At 41.8% G+C, this 19,140-nt stretch overlaps 1 protein-coding gene across 2 annotated transcripts in view; it reads left to right on the top strand.

The window, feature by feature from the left end:
* The first annotated feature begins 2,593 nt into the window (after positions 1–2,593).
* Slc12a6 (solute carrier family 12 member 6) overlaps positions 2,594–19,140 on the top strand; it is a 100,423-nt gene continuing 83,876 nt past the window's right edge. For both annotated transcript variants that reach the window (XM_004643133.3, XM_004643132.2), the window contains exon 1: positions 2,594–3,933. In XM_004643133.3, coding sequence (XP_004643190.1) covers positions 3,663–3,933 — 271 coding nt within the window. In that variant the 5' untranslated portion in view covers positions 2,594–3,662. The remainder of the gene's footprint in view (positions 3,934–19,140) is intronic.

Here is a 19,140-nt window from a genome sequence, read left to right as displayed (position 1 = left end):
TTTTTTTTTTTTTTTTTAATTTTAGTACAGGATCTATAGGGTTTCACTACTAGACTGGAAGATCAGACTTGTAGTGATTCTCCATTTTCAGCCTCCCAGGCGTTGGGATTACAGATGTGCCCTGCTACACCCAGTCCCAATCCCATCTCCACCTGCCCCAGGGGCGGGGTGGGCACACCACACCATAGAACTGGCCACTGCTCTGCCTCAGCAGGTGCTTTAGTCAGATGAGCTATCTGGTTGGCCCTCCCCAACCTTTTTTTAAATTTTGAGAATCTTAACTAAATTGCCCAAGCTAGCATCTGCGATTTTAAATCCTTTTCTCCTTGGCTTCTGGAGGTTTATTAACAACTAAAGTTACTAATACTGCCACTAGTTTTGTGGTTTTTTTTTTTTTCCTTTTTCCAACATTGAATGAAATTCTATTATCTTACAAAAACAAAAATGATTAAAGTTGTTCTGTGCTAATACTATGTAGACTTAAATGCTTTTCTTTTTTTTTGGTCTTTTGAGGCAGGGTTTTACTATGTAGTTTTGGCTGGCCTTGACCTCAAAGCACTCCTGCCTCAGCCTCCTGAGTGCTGCGATTATAGGTGTATTTATAGCGATATGCATTTACAGTGCTAGATAGTACTTGGGAAGAGGAAGACTCACAAGAGATAAACAGTTTGAATTTAGGTGGTATACAGGAGTTAATGCAAATGGTAAAGAACAAAATCTGAGTAAAAAATTTAGCATTTTTTTAAGAAAGGAAAGTCTGGTTTGCACCTGCCTGAAAAAACAAAAAAAGTGATCCTTTCAGGAAATGGATTGTTTTCGCAAGAGAGCTGTCAGTGTGAAGGGAGACTTGCAGGCTCTCTAAAGAATGAAGCTTTAATTTTTGTCTCTGATGCTGGGGATGTAATCAATAGCCTCAGGCATCTAAGCAAGTGTACCACTGAGATAACCCCTGGCCATGGGTTTACCTCTTAAATGGTAAATTCTTTTTACCAGGCTTTTTTTTTTTTTTTAATAATTTGATAAAAGATTTCCAGGCTCAGGTCTCAAAACAGTTTTTATATTTTTATTATTTTTAATTATTGGATACAAGGTCTCACTATGCAGCTCAGACTCATGAGCCTCCTGTTTTCAGCCTCCCCAGCAATGGGATTACAGGCATGCGCCACCACGCCTGGTCTCTGTGGGCCCAGCACACCCAGTGTAGCATTTGTATGGTCCCTGGATTAAATAAGAAGGCACTTAGTCTGCTGAACTATCTCACCAGCCCCTCAAAACAGTTTCAATCCAGTGCTCAGACATCCCACTTGTGAAGAGGAAGAACCCAGGCAAAGTGAGGGGCTGGTTTCTGGAATTTAGGAGTTTTGATCAAAGTCACAGTAAACTTTCCGAACAAAAAATTATAATAACTATGCATTAATTAATCACTAAACCCTGGGTGCAGGGGCACACACCTGTAATCCCAGCACTGAGGAAACTGAGGCAGGGGCATTACAAGTTTGAGGCCAGCCTGGACTATCTATCAAGCAAGACTTTGTCTCAAAAAGTGGTCAGAGGTTACACAGGGATGAAAACAGTAAAAGCATGATGCATGTGCGAATGTACCATTATGAATCTCAGTATTAATATGCACCGATACAAAACATTTCAGTACCGATAAATTCAGTAAAAGGGGAAAGATGTGAACTGTCTTTTCTAGCTCCAAAGTTAAAAGATACTTTCTTTAATGGAAGTTTAAATGTAGATGCCAGGTGATAGTCCCGCGGTCCAAGTGTCTACCTAGCAAGCCCAAGGACCCGGGTTAGATCCCCCATACCGCATGCAGAGCAAGTCCCTGAACCCCAGGCACGCCCCGAAGGCCACTGAACCTGGGCGTGGTGGTGTATGCCTGTAATCTCAGCGCAGAGGAGACAGAGACAGTGAGATCACTACGAGTCTGAGCTGCTTAGCGAGACACTATGCCAAATAAATTAATTAAAAGGACCGGAATATAGCCATGTGTGGTGGCGCACGCCTGCCACCTGTGATCCCAGCACTCAGGAGGCCACGTGTGAGGCCAGCCGGAACAACATAGCAAAAGATGTCTCAAAAAAAGTAATAAAAGAACAGAAAGAAAAAGGGGGAGATGTATACTGTGTAAATTTGAGGAAATTTTTTTCAAAAATATCTACGTTAAAAATGAAGGTAACGTCTTGTAATGGGAAATTCGGGTCTCAGGGAGTTGTAACTGGTGTTTTCAGAGTCACTCTTTAATTAGCCAGCTCTCGGGTCCCGACGTTAGGTGGGATTTCTGCTCCACCCGGGCAACCCTCCTGCGCCCACGTTCCGGCTGGGACTGCGCTCCCGTCGTGCCCCTCGTCGCGGCAAGCGTGCGCAGGCGCACTGCGCGCTGCAGAGGCGGGGCGGGGCTCGGCTCGGGCGCCCGCGAGACGGGGCGGCCCTCCAGCCTCCGAGGCTTCTCAAGACGGTTAGCCTCGAATGAGGAACGAGCGGGGAGCGAAAGGGAGGGCTGCGGCGGCGCGGGCACAGCCCGTCGGGCCCGGAGCGGGGGGTGGGGAGGTCACGTAACGGCCGCTCCTGCGTCTGGCGGGGGAGGGGGCGGCAGCCGCGCGCGACCCGGCTGGGAAACAGTTAGCGGCTAGTAAACAACAGCTGCGCGCGCCGCCTCAGCAGGCGCCCAGCCCGCATCTGCGACCTCCGCCCGCGCCGCCTGTCTCCGCTGCCGCTCGTAGAGCCAGCCTGCGTGGCCGTCTCTGCCGGGACCGAGGAAAGAGCGGTGGGGCTACCCTGCGCCGGGCCGGGCCGGGCCGGGGCGAACGGTCTCCGGGCAGAGGGGTGGCGCGACCTGTCACGCGCGGGAACAGCCCGGCGAGCCTGGCGAGGACCTGGCGCGACCCCGAGCTGCTGTCCGCGGTGTCCTGAGTCCACAGTCTCCTGCAGATCCAGGGACTCCCTGCCAGAAGAGCGGGCGCGCCGCCCCCGCACTCTCGGCGGCAGGAATCGTCTGCCCTGCGTCCTCAGCCTTCTCCATCCCTAGTGTGTTATTCCTCCCGTTATGCGTGCGCACCTCTTGCACCAGACCCAAGTGGATTCTCGACCTCAAAAACAGCGGGTGGCTCTGCTCACACCTCCTCCCAGCCAGACCTGTGGGGTATTCACCTGATGCACAACAGGTGGCCGGGCGCGCGTCTTTTCGCAATCTGATCCATGCTCAATTCACCTAATCAGGGTGGGCCTGCTCGCGCTTTGCTCAGCTAGAGCTGTGGACACTCCGCAGACAGAGGAACCTGGGGACTGGGGAGAGGAACTGCCTGGCCGGAGCCTGGGGTTGGGGCAAGCTGCTCCCGTGCTGGGAGAGCATGGCATTGCGCGCTCAGCTCTGGGCCAGGGGACACAGCTAGGTAGTTCTTCATTCCGAAGGAACTAAGTTACACAGGATTGGCATCGTTCTTGTTTCTCAGAAATAATTTTTAAGCCATTTGTAGTACTTTTTCTGGGACAGTTGTCTTGAATTCTTGAGTAGAAGGATTCTCATTTGGGGCCTTTTGAGGGATGTGAACTAAGGTAATTGAGTTTAAAGTCTATTTTTATGATCAGAAGTATCTAGCTAGGAGAAAGATTTTTGCAGCGTTTGTCCTTTTTCTTTGTCAAAAAGGAAAAGAAACATGCATCCTCCAGAAACCACCACAAAGATGGCTTCAGTTCGGTTCATGGTGACACCAACAAAGATCGATGACATTCCAGGCTTGTCAGACACTAGCCCGGACCTCAGCTCTCGTTCTAGTTCCCGTGTACGATTTAGCTCCAGGGAAAGTGTGCCAGAAACAAGCCGTAGTGAGCCTATGAGTGAGATGTCTGGGGCCACCACTTCTCTAGCAACTGTTGCCCTGGATCCTGCCAGTGACCGGACCTCCAACCCCCAGGATGTCACCGAGGGTGAGTGGAAACCCATCCAGCAGGGTGCTTTCATTACTGGATTATTTATCCAGCATCACCATCTGCTAGAAGGGCACTTCCCATTCTGCAAAAGTCATCAGCAACCAAGGTCCCTCTAAGTGGATGATTAGGACTCTTTGGAATGATGGTTAGCACAGTGGCCACCATAGCCTTTTTTTCTTTATTTAATTTGGTCTCAATATGTAGTACATTAAATAGCCCAAGCTCTTCTCAAATTTGGAGGAATAATTCTGCCTCAGCCTCCTGAGTGTTGGGACTACAGGTGTGAGCCATTACACCTAGCCTCAGCGGTAATTTTGGCTTATGGCAAGAAAGAAAGTAAATGTTGTAACGTCTTTATTTTTGCATCCATAAAATAAGGAAATAGATATTTTGGCTAAGTGTGAATAATATTAGCATAGAGAATCCCAAATCAGAAAATTTAGTGAGTTGGATATGTGCTTTCTAGACTTAAAAGCAGAGTATAAGGCTAGTCCCAAAGACTAGATATTGATCATATTCTAGTGGCTTTCCCCTGAAGACTTCGGTTTTTCATTTGGTTTAGTTTGGTTTTGAGGTTTTGTTTTGTTTTATCTTTTTGAGACAGGATCTTGCTATACAGTTCAGGTTGAGCTCACTTTGTAGCCTGGGGTGATCTCAGACTTGTAAGGATCCTCCTGCCTCAGCCTCCTGAGTGGTGGGATTACAGATGTGTGCTACAAAGCCCAACTGGTTTGTTTTTTTTTGAGACAGACTCTCACCATGTAGTGGAGTTGGCCTTGAACTCACTTATGTGCCCCAGGCTAGCCTCAAACAGTAATCCTCCTGCCTCAGCCTCCAAGTGGTGGAATTGCAGGAGTGCACCACCACACCTGGCCAAGTACTGAGATGCATCACAAAATTACTTTTTTAAAAAAAAAATGTATTTATTTATTTATTTATTTTGTGTGTGTGGCCAGTTCAGCCCACCAGGGCGCGGGGCTGGCTGGCATGTGGTTCTGGTGGATTGAACCGCGGTCCCTGTGCTTTGCTTAGTTTAGCTTGTTCTAAGTAGGTGCTTTAGACCACTGAGCCATCTCACCAGGCCACAAAATTACTTTTTGTAGTTTATATTTTTATGGAGATAGTGGTTCAAGTACCTGAGGCCACTCAGGGCAGTGATGGGTAATGTAATGTGCTATTTTGTCAAATTGAGGGCTTATTTTTTTTTAATTTAATTTTATTTTGAAGGGTAAAAATAAGCAAAAACAAATAGAAAAAAGACAGAAAAAAAAGACAACAACAATGCAGATGCTACAGATTTTCAGAACAGGAATAGCTAATTAACAATGGTTGTGATATTATCTATTTTTATCATCAGATCTGTTGCTCAGATTAACAGATACAGTTATGCAAGATTTGGGGAATAATTGAATATTGGCACTTGCTTTCAAGAAATCTTTTTTTTTTAATTTATGTTACAGTATAAGAAATGGTAAGACATTAGAAATGGTACACATTTAGAAGACCAACATGAGAGGCATTCAACTATGGGTTTTGTATTATGCATTGCTGTCCAAGCTGAGGATTTCTGAGGAGGCGTCTAGGACTTGATTCAACAGAACACTGACTTTGAGCTTTAGATGAAAAATAATCTTGAGTGCTATATTGGGTCTTTTTAGTCAGGGCTTTTTCTGGTTCATGTTGACCACTACAGACTTTAGCTTACTAAACCAGTTTTATCAGCTAGCTTGGAGGATTTCATTTGATTTAGTGGGAGGAGCTGATAGAAAAAACATGAAATAAAAGAAGTCATAACATTTTGCAGACTCCAAAATGAAGTTTAAGAACTGCTACACTATTATAGTTTTGTACTATACAGTCTTTCTAGTAATAAAACTTTTCTTCTTAAGAATACCAAAAACTTTAAAATGATGTGCTATCCTAATTTAAAAACTGTAGCCTCAGCCACTGACTTGTGAAAGTGAAGGTGACCTACTGATTTCCGGTGTCAGGAAATGTTCCTCCTAACCTACAAAGTTGAGAAAACAACGATTTTAGTTCCTTAATTTTGTTTGTGACTTTTGTTTGTGTGTGTTTAATGTCTTGAGAAAAGGTAGATATGATAAAGCTTATAGTTCTATAATTTACTCATCCTTTGCTAAACATTTCTTATATCAAGATGCTACTGGTTGAGTCCTACAATTATTTTATGCATTTAGTATAGGGTCGCTCTATGCAGCTCTGATTCATAGCAATCCTTCTGTTTTAGCCTCCCCAGTGCTGGGATTACAGGTATGCACCATCATGCCCACTTTCTGTGGCCAGCTTGCATGTGTTCAGCACATGCGGTACCAGGAATTGAACCCAGGTCTCTGTGCTTGCCAGGTAGGCACTTAAGACAGCTGGTGAGCTATCTATCTCCCTGGCCCAGTCATAAAATTGTTTTGATTGATTGGATTTTTTGAGGCAGGGATTATATAGCTCAGGCCGTCTTAACTTGAAGCAGTCCTCCTACCTTTAGCCTCCTGAGTGCTAGAATAATAGGTGTGTTCCATTATGCTTGGCTTTTCAATTTCTTGACAAACTATACTGTATCAAAATTATAGGTTGGAATAAAAATTGATCATTTCCGCTTTTTCCAAATACTAAATCATAATTTGAGTTTGTATTCATCATACTGTATTCAAGTCATAAAAATACCAGATAAAGCCTACCACTAATACCAATATTAAATTTTAAGGCTGTAACTGTCATTGTGTAATTTATAGTTGAATTTATTAGACTTGTAATTTACAGGTTGTAGAACTACATTTTTATTCTTTAATAAAAAAGAGGATTAGTGGCTGGGGAGATAGCTCAGTAGAATAAGTGCTAGCCTGGCAAGCTCAAGGGCCTGAGTTCAATCCCCAGTTCTGCCAAACAAACCAAAGAAAAGTAACTAAAAGAGAGGATTATTTTTCAGTAATGCATTGGACACATAAAACAGGATCCTTGTCTAGGCTGCTGTAACCTTATCTTGAAGCATTCTTAGCACTACAGAGTATAGTGTTACGCTACAGAGATAGAACAGCAGGCATGTTGGGGTGAAATTTATGTTGTGTATGTGGGTTACAGAAGCTAAAGCCTGTCTCAATTATTATAGCACATTCCTTACTAAAATTTCAATGCACTGATCTGATAAGCCACACAACAGGGAAATTAGCCCTGCTCTTAGGTATCATTTTCCCCTATTCTTAAGGACCTAGTTTCCTGCTGTCCTAATGACCTACCTTTTCTTTTAATTCTTTATGCATTTAAAAAAATTTTTAGCTTGACTGTCATCCTGTGATATATTTTCCCTACTATTATAGGCAACTAGTTGGAAATACAGTTCACCCTTGACTGTGTGTGGACACCATTGTTTAATAGAGATGTAGAGGGGACTGGTGAGATGGCAGTGGTCTAAAGCACCTACTTAGAACAAGCTTAACAAAGCACAGGCACTGCGGTTCAATCCCCCAGCACCACATGCCAGCCAGCCCTACCCCCTGGTGGGCTGAGCTGGCCACACACACACACACACACACACACACACACACACAAATAAATAAATAAATAAATTTAAAAAAATAGAGATGTAGATCTGTTAGGAGAATGAGGGACCTCATGTTAATAATCTGCTCAGCTCTTTGGACTGGATGGCATATAGGAAAACAACTACCTTTTCTACCCAGACGCTATCCTTAAATTCATAGAGTAAGTATCTTAAACTTTGTATGTTGTATTTCAGTATTAACAACTTGGTGAATTTTTTGGTCCTTTCTCTTTTTTTGTTGTTGTGACATTGGTATGATTCTTTTTCCCCCACCATTTCCATGCCTCCTACATTTCCTCTTAAAGAGGAACTTCCCAGTTAAGGTGTCTTTTTTCTTTTTTAAAAACCTGTTTTTTACTCACTTTATATCAAAATGACACATGAAATTTTAATTTTATTTATTTATTTTTGTGGCCAGCTCAGTCTGCTCTGGGGGCAGGGCTGGTTGCAGCATGTAGTGCTGGGATCAATCCCTGCACTTGCCTAAGCAGGCACTTTAGACCGCTGACCTATCTTACTGGCCTGAAATTTTAAATGTTAGGGCCGGTGAGGGCGCGCTAAGCTGGACACTGATTCCGGGCATGGTGGTGCATGCCTGTAATCCCAGCCAGCACTGGGAGGACTGAAACCAGGAGGATCACTACAAGTCCGAGCTGCTGTGTAGTGACACCCTGGTATGAAATACATGTTTTTAAAAACGTATTTTTTTCCTGCTTTTTTTTTTTTTTTTGTACTGGGGATCAAACCCAGGACCTTGTGCTTGCCAGGGAGGTGCTTAAGCCACTGAGCTATCTTCCTAGCCCCTTTTTTCCTATTCTTCCCATGCTGAGTTGAAGTGCACAATTTTTCTGTTTTCCTGCAAGTTTCTGTTAGGAACCTGGTGTGGTGGTGTACACCTATAGTCTCAGCACATGGGAGGCTGAGGCAAGAGGCTAGCCATGAGGTGTTGTTTTTGTTTTTTTTTAATTTTAGGATGTTCAGGGTCTCACTACTAGATCAGACTCCCAGTGATCCTCCTCTTTACAGTCTCCCAAGATCTGGGATTACAGGCAGGTGCCACCATGCCCAGTATTAATTGCAATCTCAGCATGCCCTGGGGGGCCCACACTGCAGGCCCAGGGATTGAACCTCCAGCCCCTGAGCCTGCTTGAAGGTGCTTTAATCCGCTGAGCTATTTGGCTGGCCATTCTCCATGGGTTTGAGGCCAACCTGGACTACATAATATGTTCAAGCCCATCCTGGACTACATAGTAAGACCATCTGGGGCTGGCCTGATAGCTCAGCAGACTAAAGCTTCTGCTTAGGTAGAGCAGAGGGGCCAGAGTTTGATCCCTGGTATGCAATGCTGGCCTGGCCCACTGAGAATGTGATTGAGACTGGATATGGTGGCACAAGCCTGTAATCCGGGCATTTGGGAGGCTGAAAACAGGGCAATCACTACAAGTCCCATCTACATAGTGAGACCCTGTAGACCCTGTCCTAAATACAGAGGAACAAAAAGATCATCTGAAAAAAAATGAAAAGGAAATTTCTATTAGAGTTTATAGTACTATCCAGTTGGTAAAATCAAGCGTTTTAGCACTACATTAGCATATGCATGAAGAATGACTTAAAATATATATAACTGTTGAGAGTAGATCCTTCTAGAAGTTGAGTTGTAAAAAGAGGAAGAGAGTAGAATATTTTCCTTTACCCAAACTATTCAGAAAGGCAGGTGGAATTTTTATATTCATACTATTTTATTTTAATAAGCTTTTATTGTTTTAGGGACAAGTTAGAGCTGATCAATCTAATTCTGGTAAAACATCTGTTTGCTTTTGAGAAAGCATGGTCTCACTATGTAGTGCAGCTTATTCTTGAATTCATTGTGTAGATCATTCTGCCTCAGCCTCTGAGGTGCTGGGATAACAGCTCTGCACCACCATGCTGGCTCAGTAGATGAGAAAACTAAGCCTCCTAGATTTGCAGATTCACATGGTTAGTAACAAAATAGAGACCAAAATATGGAGGCCTTCTAATGTGTGTGTACACATGCATGTGAACATATGTGCTAGGGATGGAATCTGGGCTGCCTCAGTGTAAAGCAAGTGCTCTACCACTGAGCTTTTTTTTTTATTTTTTGTCTTTGAGACAGGATCTTGCTATGTTGTTCAGGCAGTCCTTGAGTGTGAGCTCACTTTGTAGCCCAGGCTGGTCTTGAATTTGCAATGATACTCCTCGCTCAGACTCGGGAGTACTGGGGTTACAGATTGCACCACCATGCCTGGCTCTGACTTCTATGTAGTGTTATTTAGTCAATCATTTTGCCTCTGCTCTTAATGTTTTGTCATATGCTTAATGACTGTCTTAGTTACTCTTCTCTCATTGCTGGGACAAATACCCAACACTCAAAATGAAGGAAGGAAAGGTTTATTTAGCTCACAGTTACTGAAGGTTTCAGTCCATACTCAGCTGGGTCCAACGCAGAGCAGCACAGAGCAGCAAGCAACCTTTCATGGTGGCAGCAAAGAGCAAGGGCGCAAGGGAGGGGTAGCAGCAGCTCAAGCAGCTAGCTTCTCTTCCCACCTTACATTGTAATGCAAATTACCTGCCCCAGGGTAGGGGAAGTACTCACACCTATGGGTACTTCCCAGTATTTACCCACCTATGGGTAATCCCAGCAGTACTAAGACCCATAATCCCAGCCTTGGATCACACATAATCCCAGTGGATCATGAGTTAACACAAACTCTAGAAGTCCTAACCCCATGACTGCATAAGGCTCTGGAGGGACAACTAGACACAAACCATAACAATGACCATTAGATCAACTCAAATTATTGTAAATAATAATGGAAATCAGGAACATATTTTTTATGAAGGCCCTAATACATATATAGTTCAACAGAGTATACACTTAGAAAGACTAGATAGATACACATGTGGGCTCTATTATGTATGGATTATAGGAATATCTAGGTAAGATAGCTTTTGCCTTTGGGAAAGTCATGTATCCTGGTGACAATGTCTAGAACACTACTCATTCCTTCATCAAATGTGAATTGAGTACATATGGGAAAGGCCCTGTACTGGGCATGAAAGATGCGGACTGAGAAAAACAATCTATTATCTGTTATTCCAAGGAAGGTTGCCATCTAGCAGAGAAAACAAATTGATTTTTTTTTTATTTGCTTGTTTTGAAATAGTCTCCTAGCCCATACTGGCCTTGAACCCATGGTGATCCTCCTGCCTCAGCCTCCTGAGCGTTGAGATTACAAGTGTGTGCCACCATGCCCAGCTGCAAATTGATTTTTATATAAATTATAATGTTCTGTAGTGCAACAATAGAAATACACAAAACTACAGCAAATGAAAATGGTGAACTGAGGTAAAATGAAAACACAGGAGCCTGGAGAGCTTGATGAAGTGAAGGAAATGAAAGATGTGGAAAGATGAAAGAAAGTAGTCACAGGTTGAAGGTTGGAGTAAACAGCGTCAGAGGTGGGGCATTTCCTGTGTTCACATGATTTAGTGGGCAGACTTGGTAGGTTTCTGAGGTGGAATAGAAGTAAAAATTGAGTCCAGGAGTCTAAATATGTCAGTTTTGAAACTGGATTTTACCAGGTTTTTATTGAGGGATGTTAATAAAATATTAAGTCACTTTTTCAAGGAATCACTACCTGCCAGGCATGGTAATGCATACCTGTAGTCCCCATTACTCAGGAACCTGTGGCAGGAGGATCTCCATGAGTTCAAGCCCAGCCTGGGCTACACAGTGAAGACCCTGTGTTAAAAAAAGGAAAGAAAGAAGGAACTCAGTTTCTCTCTGAAACTTACCCTGATTCACTCTTTTTTCCAAATAGCTAGGTCTTTATATCCCTGTATTCACTATCCAGATCATTACTGTAGTACCTATCACTTTACGTTGTTGCTCTGTTTAGCTAGGCTCTTTTTCAACTAGGCTTAAAGACTTTTGATCTTGAAGACAGGGATGCAGAATTGTTTGTCCTTTCTATGATGTGTGTTGCCCTACATAATTTGTTCTCAATAAATACTGAATTAAAGAGCTTTCAGATTAAAAAAAAGAGAGAGAAGAATTAAACATTAGATATAATGCTGAGCACAACTGTAACCCAGCACTCAGGAGACTGAGGCAGGAGGATCACCATGAGTTCAATACCAGGCTGCAGTACATATGAGAACCTGTCTCAAGTTAAAAGTATGTTGTGAAAAAGACAGACTAACTGTATATACTAAAGCAGAGATGAATCATCTAGTTGTGTATTGAAATAATCTAGAGAGCATTTTTATTTATTTAGTCTTTTTGGGAAAAGGTCTCACTATGCAGCTCAGGCTGGCTTTGAGCTCATTTTGTAGACCAGGCTGGGCTCCAAATTGCAATGATTCTTCTTGCCTTAGCCTCCCAAATGCTGAGATTACTGGCATGCATCACCACACCCAGCCTTGGAGAGCATTTTTAAAATTTTTTAAAAATTATTTATCAATCCCCGGGCCTGCTATACTGGCCCCGCCCCGGGGTCCTGCTGAGACAGCAGTTGATACTGGGCATGGTGACGCACACCTGTAAACCCAGCTCTTGGGAGGCTGTAAAGAGGCGGATCACTACAAGTCCGATCTAGTAGTGAGACCCTGAACACCCTGTAGACCCTTCCCTAAGGAAAAAAATAAATAAATAAATAAATATTTATTTATTTGGTACAAGGTCTTGCTAAGCAATGCAAACTTGTAGTGATCCTCCTGTCTCAACCTCCCCAGTGCTGGGATTACAGGCACTCCCAGTTTCAGGGCCAGCGTGGTATGTCTAGGGTTCGGGGGCTGGCATGACATATGGTACTGGGGATTGAACTCAGTTCCTTACACTTGCCAAGCAGGCACTTAGACCGCCAAGCTATCTCCCCAGCCCTAGGAGCTTTTCTTTCTTTCTTTTTTTTTTTTTTTTTAAGAGGGCTTTTCTAAAGAAAAGGTTTTATGCAAAAACTTTTCTTTCTAAGCTGTGTGTTGTAGGATGAGCTGACATTTATCAAGTGGTTAGGGCATACAGCCTTTTCCTCAAGTGTCAGGAGGTCTATGGAATATTTGTCTACCCTTGGAACCATTACATTGCACATGGAAGCTTAGCCTATTTTGATCACTTCCATATTGGTTTTTTGTTTGTTTGTTTTTTTGGTTTTGGCAAGACTGGGGATTGAACTCAGACCCTTGCGCTTTCCATGGAAGCACTTATTCTACTGAGCCATCTTCCTGGCCCCTCCACATTGTATTTGTTACCAGTGAGTCTTACCCAATTGCTTATGCTGGGTTAAAGCAGAATATTTGACTAAGAAACTTTTTTTTTCATTTTTTTTCCATAATTTTATTGAGAAATAAATAGCAATGAGACAGTTTCAAATCAAATTGGTAGGACAGGTCCAATAGTTAACACATTGCATACTGCTTTCCTAGTGGTTATTTGTTGTACAAGATGCAGACATGATATCCTATTTACAAACACTATTAGAACTAATCCCTCTACTCCTTGAATTAGGAGAATGTAGCTATATATCTAGCCTAACGGTTTTGAATACACAGATACAAAATGGTCATTCATCTATATCCCCTTTTTTAATTTCATCATTTAAATATTTTTTTAAAATTTTATTTATTTGTGCGTGTGTGTGTGTGTGTGTGCGCGCGCATCCAGCTCAGCCCACCAGGGGGCGGGGCTGTCTGGCATGTGGTGCTGGGGGATTGAACCGTGGTCCTTGTGCTTTGCTAGGCTTGTTGTAAGTAGGTGCTTTAGACCACTGAGCCATCTCACCAGCCCCTCATCTTGTAAATATTATAGGTGTGTGAATTCAGCAAAATATTCTAAAATAGTCTAGTGGTCCATAATAGTATTGGGTTTTCCACTTGACTGGCAATGTTAGAAGTTGTTGACCTGAGTCCGCTAACAGCTCAACATAACAACATGGCTTTATTTCTTGTACTTCGTTTTTATACTTTTCTGCTAGGTGGTTAAGATCAAGATAAAGCAAGACCTATGTAACAAGAATTGTAGCTTTGGATCTGATAAGGTCAGTCAAATTCCCTCAGGATTTATCCTGAGACCCTGTACTTCAGATTGTAGATCATTTTTGTCTAAGAAACTTAACTGATATATGGTTTCAAAATAACAGACTTTTGTTTTATACTTTTCAAGTAAGCTACTTTTATGCCCTGCACCAAAATAAATTATATTGTACTTCTAATCATAGGTAACCACTACCCTTCCCTCAGTATATATTTTTTTCCCTTTCTCTAGTCAGTTTTTTTTTTTTTTTTCCATTTATGTATTTGGTACAGGGTCTCACTAAACAGATCAGACTCATGGTGACCACCATGTTTTCATCCTCCCCAGCTCTGGGATTACAGGTGTGCACCACCACTTCCCAGCTCAGTGGGCCCCGGGGGCAGGGCCAGTTCCAGCATGTAGGCTGAGAATACAATCCCAGCCCCTGTGCTTGCCAAAGCAGATGCTTAGTCTGCTCAGCTATTTCGTCAGCCCTCCAGTTAGGTTGTTTGATTGTTTGTTTGTTTGCAGAACCGGGGATTGAACTCAGGGCCTTGCTGTTGCCAGGCAAGCGCTTATTCTACTGAGCCATCCTCCTGGCCCCTCCTATCATTTTTATTGGTACATTTTATTTTTTATTTTTATTTATTTTTAAAATTTTATTTACGTGTGTGTGTGTGTGTGTGTCCAGCTCAGCCCACCAGGGGGCGGGGCTGGCTGGCATGTGGTGCTGGGGGATTGAACCGTGGTCCCTGTGCTTTGCTTAGCTTGTTCTAGGTAGGTGCTTTAGACCACTGAGCCATCTCACCAGCCCCGGTATATTTTAAATATTACATAATGACCACATTCATCATGGAGAATTTGTACCTATACATGATAGATCTTGTTTTTTTTCCCCCATCACCTACCCTCCCTGCAACCTCTCTTCACTTCCCATTTATAAAAGCTTTGTTTCCATGTTTTTTTTCATTCTTTTTCCTCCTTTCTTTCCTTTTTTTTTTTTTTTTTTAAGTACTAAAAATCAAGCTTGGGACCTTGCGCATGCCAGGCAGGTGCTCATACTGCTGAGCTGTCTACCCAGCCCATTTCCATGTTTTCCTTTTTTTTTTTCTCTTTTTCTTTTTTCTTTTTAATGTATTTAGGACAGGGTCTACAGGGTCTCACTAAGTAGATAGGACTCATAGTGATTCTTCTGTTTTCAGCCTCCCAAGCACTGGGATTACAGGCATGCACCACCATGCCCAGTCTCAATCTCTATCTCAGCATGGCATGCCAGGGATCGGAACCCCAGCTGCTGTGCTCTGCCTAAGCAGGTGCTTTAGTCTGCTGAGCTATCTGACTGTCCTTTTTCACTTTTTCTTGATTTTCCCTTTTTTGTTCTTTCTCTCTCCTCTCCTTTTCTCCCCTCCCCATTTGAACATTTTCTTCCTATTTCACAGTATCTAGTACACATTTTGGTCCCTATTTAGACTTTTGGTTTCTCAACCAGAGAAACAATGCAGTATTTACACGTGTGTCAGATTTATTTCACTTAAGAGTATGGACTCAATGGACTGAGGAGATAGCTCGGCTGCATAAATGTCCACCTGGCAAGTACAGGGACTCAGGTTCGATCTCTGGTACTACATGTTATACTGGAGCCAGCCACCAAAACTGGACATGGTGGCAGCAAACACCTGTAATCCCAGCACTGGGGAGGCTGAGACAGCAGGATCACTATGAGTTTGAGCTGAGCTGCATAGTGAGACCCTGTACCAAATAAATAATTGGAAAAAAGAATATGGACTCAAGCTGCATCCATTTTTCTAGAAGTGTCTCAAGTTTGTCCTTTATGACTGAGCAGTACTCCATTATATAAAAAACTCCCACATCATCTTTAATCCATCAGTTGATAGGCACTTGGGTTGCTTCCAAGATTTTGCTATTACTTACAAACTGCCACTATGAACATAGGTATGCATATATCACTGTGGTATGGGGCTTTTAATACTTTAGGGAGGATACCCAGGAGGGAAATAGCTGGGAAAAATAGAACCTCTAGTTGTAGGTTTTTGAAGAATCTCAACACTGATTTATACAGTGGTTGTATCAGTCTACATTCCCACCAACAGTGGAAAAAGCCTCACCAGCATTTGTTATTGGTTGATTTCTTCATAATAGTCATTTGTTACAGGATCCCAAAGCTGTAACAGAATACTGACCATGTAGGTTAAGAGAAGCTGCCTCACACATCAGCATTAACACCCTTACATAGAAAAATCATGACTTTTCTTAAGGTTTGCAGGAGTATCTTTTGTGTGTTTCCGTTCTAGTAAAGGCATTATCAGCATTTAGGGGAATCTGAAATCAAGAGACACACCACAAAGGGGAAAAAATGTGGGTGAATGGTGGGACAATTCATGACACAAAAGAACCACTAAAGACAAAAGTCAAAGGCATTTTAAGTTTTTGGTGATACAGTTTCTTAGTATGGAAGTTTGGAGAGCTGTGTTCAAATTATGAAACTATTTTAATTTGTGCATGTAAAACAGTGTTTAGGGCTGGGGTGATAGCTCAGCGGTCTAAGTGCCTGCCTGGCAAGTACAAGGACCCAGGTTGGATCCCTGGTAACATATGCCATGCTGACCCTGGAAACCCAGGAGTGCTGTGCCAACCACCAAAACCGAGTGTGGTGGCACACACCTTTAATCCTAACACTGGGGAGGCTGAAATCAGAGGATCACTACAAGTCAAAGCTGCATAGTGAGACCCTGTACCAAATAAATAATAATAAATTAAACAATGTAATTTTATTGAGGTTTTATACATTTTATGGGCAGATTGAAAAACATGATATTCACTATTAAAACTATGATGAGTGCTTTGCAACACTTTATAATTCTCAGTAGTTCCATTTGAAAGCTTGTGCACAAACTTCAGGATGCACAATACAGGACATGCACAGTGCTCTTTCAGTAATTAAAGAATTTTAATGATTGGCTTATAGGACACATCTTTATAGATTATTGTGTAGTTGTATATTTTTCAACCTTTTTATAAAACATTTTCATAACTAATATGTGAATAAAATATGTATTACACTATGTGTCATAATTTCCAAAATAGTTGCTGAGAATATAGAACATAAACCAAAAAGATTCTTATAAAAGAAACAAACAGCTGGACATGGAGGTGGACACCTATGATCCCAGCACAAGGCAGGAGATTGCAGGAAGTTTAAGGGCAACCTGGCCTAATAGGAAGTCCCTGTCTCAAAAAACTAAAATAATAATTACAGTCAAATTGTTTTGGTTCTTTGGTTTTCTTGAGACAGCATCTCACTGTGTAGCCCAGGGTGGCCTCAAACTCTTGGCGATCCTCCTGCTTCAGCCTCCCGAGTGCACAGGTTATGGGTGGACATCACCACTACCAGCTATATTTGTCATATATTAACATTTCTCATTTTCAGGTGTATTTTTCTTTTTCCCTTTATTATTATTTTTGTCAATACTGAAGATTAGACGCAGAATCTTTGCACTAAGCTATATCCCCAGCCCTTTTTGTTTTGAGAGAGTCTTGTTAAGGTGCTAATTTTTGATCCTTTTGCCTCAGCCTCCCAGAGCCGGACTTATTACAGGCATGAGCCACCAAAGCCAGTTTACTTTGTTTTCTTTCTTCCAATTTATACTTAGCAAAATCTCACAACCAGTAATGTAAATTAGTCTGACAGACCTAAAATTTTGAAGTTACATATCAATTCACTGAAGAAAAAAAAAAAGTGTTAAGAGCTAAAGCTTTTTAGTTTTTTTTTTTTTTTTTCTTTTTGTATTTTACTACAGGGTCTACAGGGTCTCACTACGAAGATCAGACTTGTAGTGATCCGCCTGTCTTCAGGCTCTTAAGATCTGGGATTACAAGCGTACGCCATCATGCCCAGTCTCAATCTTGGTCTCAGCATGCCCCGGGGGTGGGCCTGGCATGGCACACCGGGGATAGTCCAGTGAGCTATTTGGCTTGTCCCTAAAGCTTTTTTCTTAAATTTACAATTTTTGTAGTAAAAAACACAAAACCAAACTATTGTTACTAGAACGTGCAAGGTATATTTAGATTTTAATAACATTTTTAGTCTGTTTTACTTTCTATTTAAAATTTCCTATCATTTGGCCTAGAGCTAACTGGGTTACAGGTTCCAGTTTCCTTGCTAAGTAAGTCAGCAGTGGCTTTGGTTTGTATTTTTATTACTATATTGTTAATCCCTGTAACTTTTTTTCTTGGAGAACTCTATGCAAAAAATTCAGTTGACAGTATTCTTCTGTTTAGTCATGATCATTGGTAGATAGATGCCTTTAGTTTTTGGCAAAGTGGCCCTTGAGTCTCTCCTATTTTGCCAGTCAAATCTGCTTTAACTTGCTCTCCATTGCTTTTTGTTGTTGCTGGTGTATGAAAAGATAACATGGGCTGAGAATATAGCTCAGTGGCAAAGTGCATGCCTGACAAGTGTGAAATCCTGAGTTTGATTCCTGGTACGAAATAGAGGGAGAGGGAGAGAACACTAGTAGGTGAAAACTGTGTGCATACAGATATTTTCAATTTGAGGAGAACCATAAGAAATGGAATTCAATTGAAATTTATTTTATTTTGATATTATTTGCATTGCCACATTTGAACATTTTTTGTTTTTACAGCCAGAAATAGTGAATTTCAAAACTGAAGAATTTTTGAATTCCTAAAAGTCATGCAAAAGATTATTTTTGTTTGTTGTTTGAAGCCAGGACTACGTAGTGAGACTGTCTCAGAAAATAAATACATACAAAGGAAAAAGGAGATAATCTCAAAACCAAAAGCAAAAAAGAACCAAAAGAAGCCTGTTTTTTGTTTAGGCTTTTTGGGTTTTTTTGAGATGGCATCTTTTTGTGTAGCTCAAGCTGGCCTCGAACTCACTAGTCCAAGCTGGAGTCCAACTTTCAGATATCCTCCTGCTTTAGGATTACCTCTCATCTGAAGATGCCACCTACTTGGGTATTTGAAAATACCTAATTATAATTTATCATTTAAGTATAAATGTTAATATTATTTGTATTAATGTATTCATATTAGAATACCTCTGCCTTTTTTTTTCCCTGGTACCAGGAATCGAACTCAGGACCTTGCACTTTTTTTTTCCCATGATTTTATTGATAAACAAATAGCAATGAGACAGCTTCAAATCAAATTGGTAGGATAGTTTCAATAATTAACACATTGCATACATTCTTCCTAGTGGTAAATTGCTGTACAAGATGTGGACATGATACCCTATTTACAAACACCATTAGAACAAATCACTCTATTCATTAAGAGAATATAACTATATATTTATCCTAACCACTTTGAATACACAGATACAAAATGGACGTTCATCTGTATCCCCTTTTTTGTTAAGTTCCATTATTTGAATATTACAGGAGTGTAAACTCAGCAAAATATTCTTAAAAAGAGTCCAGTAGCCCATAATAGTATTGGGTCTTCCGCTTGACTAGCAATGTCAGAAATTGTTGACCTTGGGCTGGTGAGATGGCTCAGTGGTCTAGGGCACCTATTTAGAACAAGCTTAGCAGAGCACAGGCACCGCAGTTCAATCCCCCAGCACCACATGCCAGCCAGC

Source organism: Octodon degus, unplaced genomic scaffold (genome assembly GCF_000260255.1).
Source record: "Octodon degus isolate 3935 unplaced genomic scaffold, OctDeg1.0 scaffold00166, whole genome shotgun sequence".
In the NCBI taxonomy this organism is placed as follows: Eukaryota; Metazoa; Chordata; class Mammalia; order Rodentia; family Octodontidae; genus Octodon; species Octodon degus.
The sequence above is the reverse complement of the archived record's forward strand: the minus strand, read 5'-3'. Positions and strand labels throughout refer to the sequence as shown.